Genomic DNA, 2500 nt, shown 5'->3' with positions numbered 1-2500 from the left:
CCACGGTTACCACCTAATTGAATATAGGCCTCGTTTGTTTCCAGGAAAAGATGCTTTCTTTGACGAGGATCACATGACGTAGTCGTTCAGATGAGACGGGATTGAGACCAACACAAAGAGTGTGACTTTAACGTGTTGCCTGGGTGGACGGTTGATGGAGGAATCCAGATAATAGGAATATACGTATCAGTGGAGGCTGGTGGAGGTAGAAATCGGAGGACGGCATGGAATGGTATCAAACACGTGTGCCATGCATCACAATGAGCCCGTCCTCCGATTTCTACCCCCACCAGCCTCTATATTATATATTATTATATGTTATTCTCACCGTTTACTGTACCCAAGTCATTGATAAATCAATAGAGATCCCATCTCACAGTGGCCTGGTGTGGTCCGGGGGCCTGGTGTGGTCCGGGGGCCTGGTGTGGTCCGGGGGCCTGGTGTGGTCGGGGGGCCTGGTGTGGTCCAGGGGCCTGGTGTGGTCCAGGGGCCTGGTGTGGTCCAGGGGCCTGGTGTGGTCGGGGGGCCTGGTGTGGTCGGGGGGCCTGGTGTGGTCCGGGGGCCTGGTGTGGTCGGGGGGCCTGGTGTGGTCCGGGGGCCTGGTGTGGTCCGGGGGCCTGGTGTGGGCCTGGTGTGGTCCGGGGGCCTGGTGTGGTCCGGGGGCCTGGTGTGGTCGGGGGGCCTGGTATGGTCCCGGGGCCTGGTGTGGTCCGGGGTGTGGTCCGGGGGCCTGGTGTGGTCCGGGGGCCTGGTGTGGTCCGGGGTGTGGTCCGGGGGCCTGGTGTGGTCCGGGGGCCTACAGTGCTCACCTACGCCCATGTCAGCATGGGTCTAAGATCAGCACAGAACATGTTCCTGTTTTTCTCTACTGTTACTATCCAATAACAACAACTGGAAAATCAGGAAGGAGTGGGACTGGTTTACTCCTTTAGAAAAAGACATAAAAGATGACATCACACCGTCGATCTGCCAACCAACAGTGGAGATGAACTTGAACAAACATACCCCAGACAATCTTTTGTTCCTAGTTATGTCACACTTGAGTGTGTGGGTGTGTGTTTGTGTGTCTGTGTGTGCGTGTGTCTGTGTGTGTGTGTGTGTGTGTGTGTGTGTGTGTGTGTGTGTGTGTGTGTGTGTGTGTGTGTGTGTGTGTGTGTGTGTGTGTGTGTGTGTGTGTGTGTGTGTGTGTGTGTGTGTGTGTGTGACAGAGACCTCTCCCTGTGTTATTACAGTTGAAAGAGTGAGTGTGTGTCTAACCGGTCGGGTGTGTTGTGTCCCTGTCGTCCCCAGGAGGTGAGCTACTGCCAGGGCATGAGTCAGATCGCTGCCATCCTGCTCATGTACCTCAACGAGGAGGACGCCTTCTGGGCCCTGGCCCAGCTCCTCACCCACAACAAACATGCCATGCACGGTGAGGAGGAAGGGAGGGAGGTGGGGGAGGGAGGGAGAGGGGGAGGTGTCGGGGGGGGGGGGGGGGAGGAGGGGAGGGGAGGACCCCTTCTGGGGCCTGGCCCAGCTCCTCACCCACAACAAACACGTCATGCACGGTGAGGTGGGAGGGAGGAAGGGAGGGAGGTGGGGGAGGGAGGGAGAGGGGGAGGTGTCGGGGGGAGGAGGGGAGGGGAGGACCCCTTCTGGGGCCTGGCCCAGCTCCTCACCCACAACAAACACGTCATGCACGGTGAGGTGGGAGGGAGGAGGGGAGGGAGGGAGAGGGGGAGGAGGGGAGGGGAGGGGAGGACCCCTTCTGGGCCCTGGCCCAGCTCCTCACCCACAGCAAACACGTCTTGCACGGTGAGGTGGGAGGGTGGGAGTGAGAGGGTGAGAGGGTGGGGGAGGGTGGGGGAGAGAGGGAGAGAGGGAGAGAGAGGTGTAAACCACGTCCTTATGTTGTTACACACATTCAAAAATACATTTGATTGATGGATTTTCCCCTGCCTCCTGTGTGTGTGTCTGTGTGTCTGTGTCTGTGTCTGTGTCTGTGTCTGTGTCTGTGTCTGTGTGTGTGTGTGTGTGTGTGTGTGTGTGTGTGTGTGTGTGTGTGTGTGTGTGTGTGTGTGTGTGTGTGTGTGGTCCTGCAGGGTTCTTCATCCCTGGGTTCCCCAAGTTGCAGCGGTACCAGGCCCACCACGAGCAGATCCTCTCCAAGCTGCTGCCCAAGCTCAAGAAACACATGGTGAGACCAGCAGACACGCCCGCCTCAGACTGCAGGATGTGTAGGGGCTTTAACAGTGTTATGTCTGAGGAGGCAGTGTTGCATAAGGAAGTGGTCGGCCTAGACCAATTCCTTCCGACAGAGAGCTGTGTGTGGGGGGGGGGGCAAGAGTACCCGAGGACACACACACATCCCACCTCTTTTCTGCTCCTGCCTCCCCTCCTTCCCTGCCTCCCCTGCCTCCCTGCCTCCCCTCCTTCCCTGCCTCCCCTGCCGCTTCTGACTCACGATAGTTTGAGTAGCTTCTATTAGGCTACAAATAAAGCACATTCGGGTTTTTTTGGA

General features: G+C 57.9%; 1 protein-coding gene across 1 annotated transcript in view; it reads left to right on the top strand.

Annotated features, from left to right (window-relative positions):
- The window catches only part of LOC310801602 (uncharacterized protein), a 37094-nt gene that overhangs the window by 28366 nt on the left and 6228 nt on the right, over positions 1-2500 (top strand). Inside the window, 2 exon segments of the mRNA XM_083665668.1 lie at positions 1291-1411; positions 2082-2176. Of these exon segments, the coding sequence (XP_083521794.1) occupies positions 1291-1411; positions 2082-2176 (216 nt within the window).

Source organism: Argentina silus (genome assembly GCF_951799395.1).
Source record: "Argentina silus genome assembly, chromosome: 3".
NCBI classification, from domain to species: Eukaryota; Metazoa; Chordata; class Actinopteri; order Argentiniformes; family Argentinidae; genus Argentina; species Argentina silus.
This window is presented reverse-complemented; position numbering and strand designations above follow the sequence as displayed.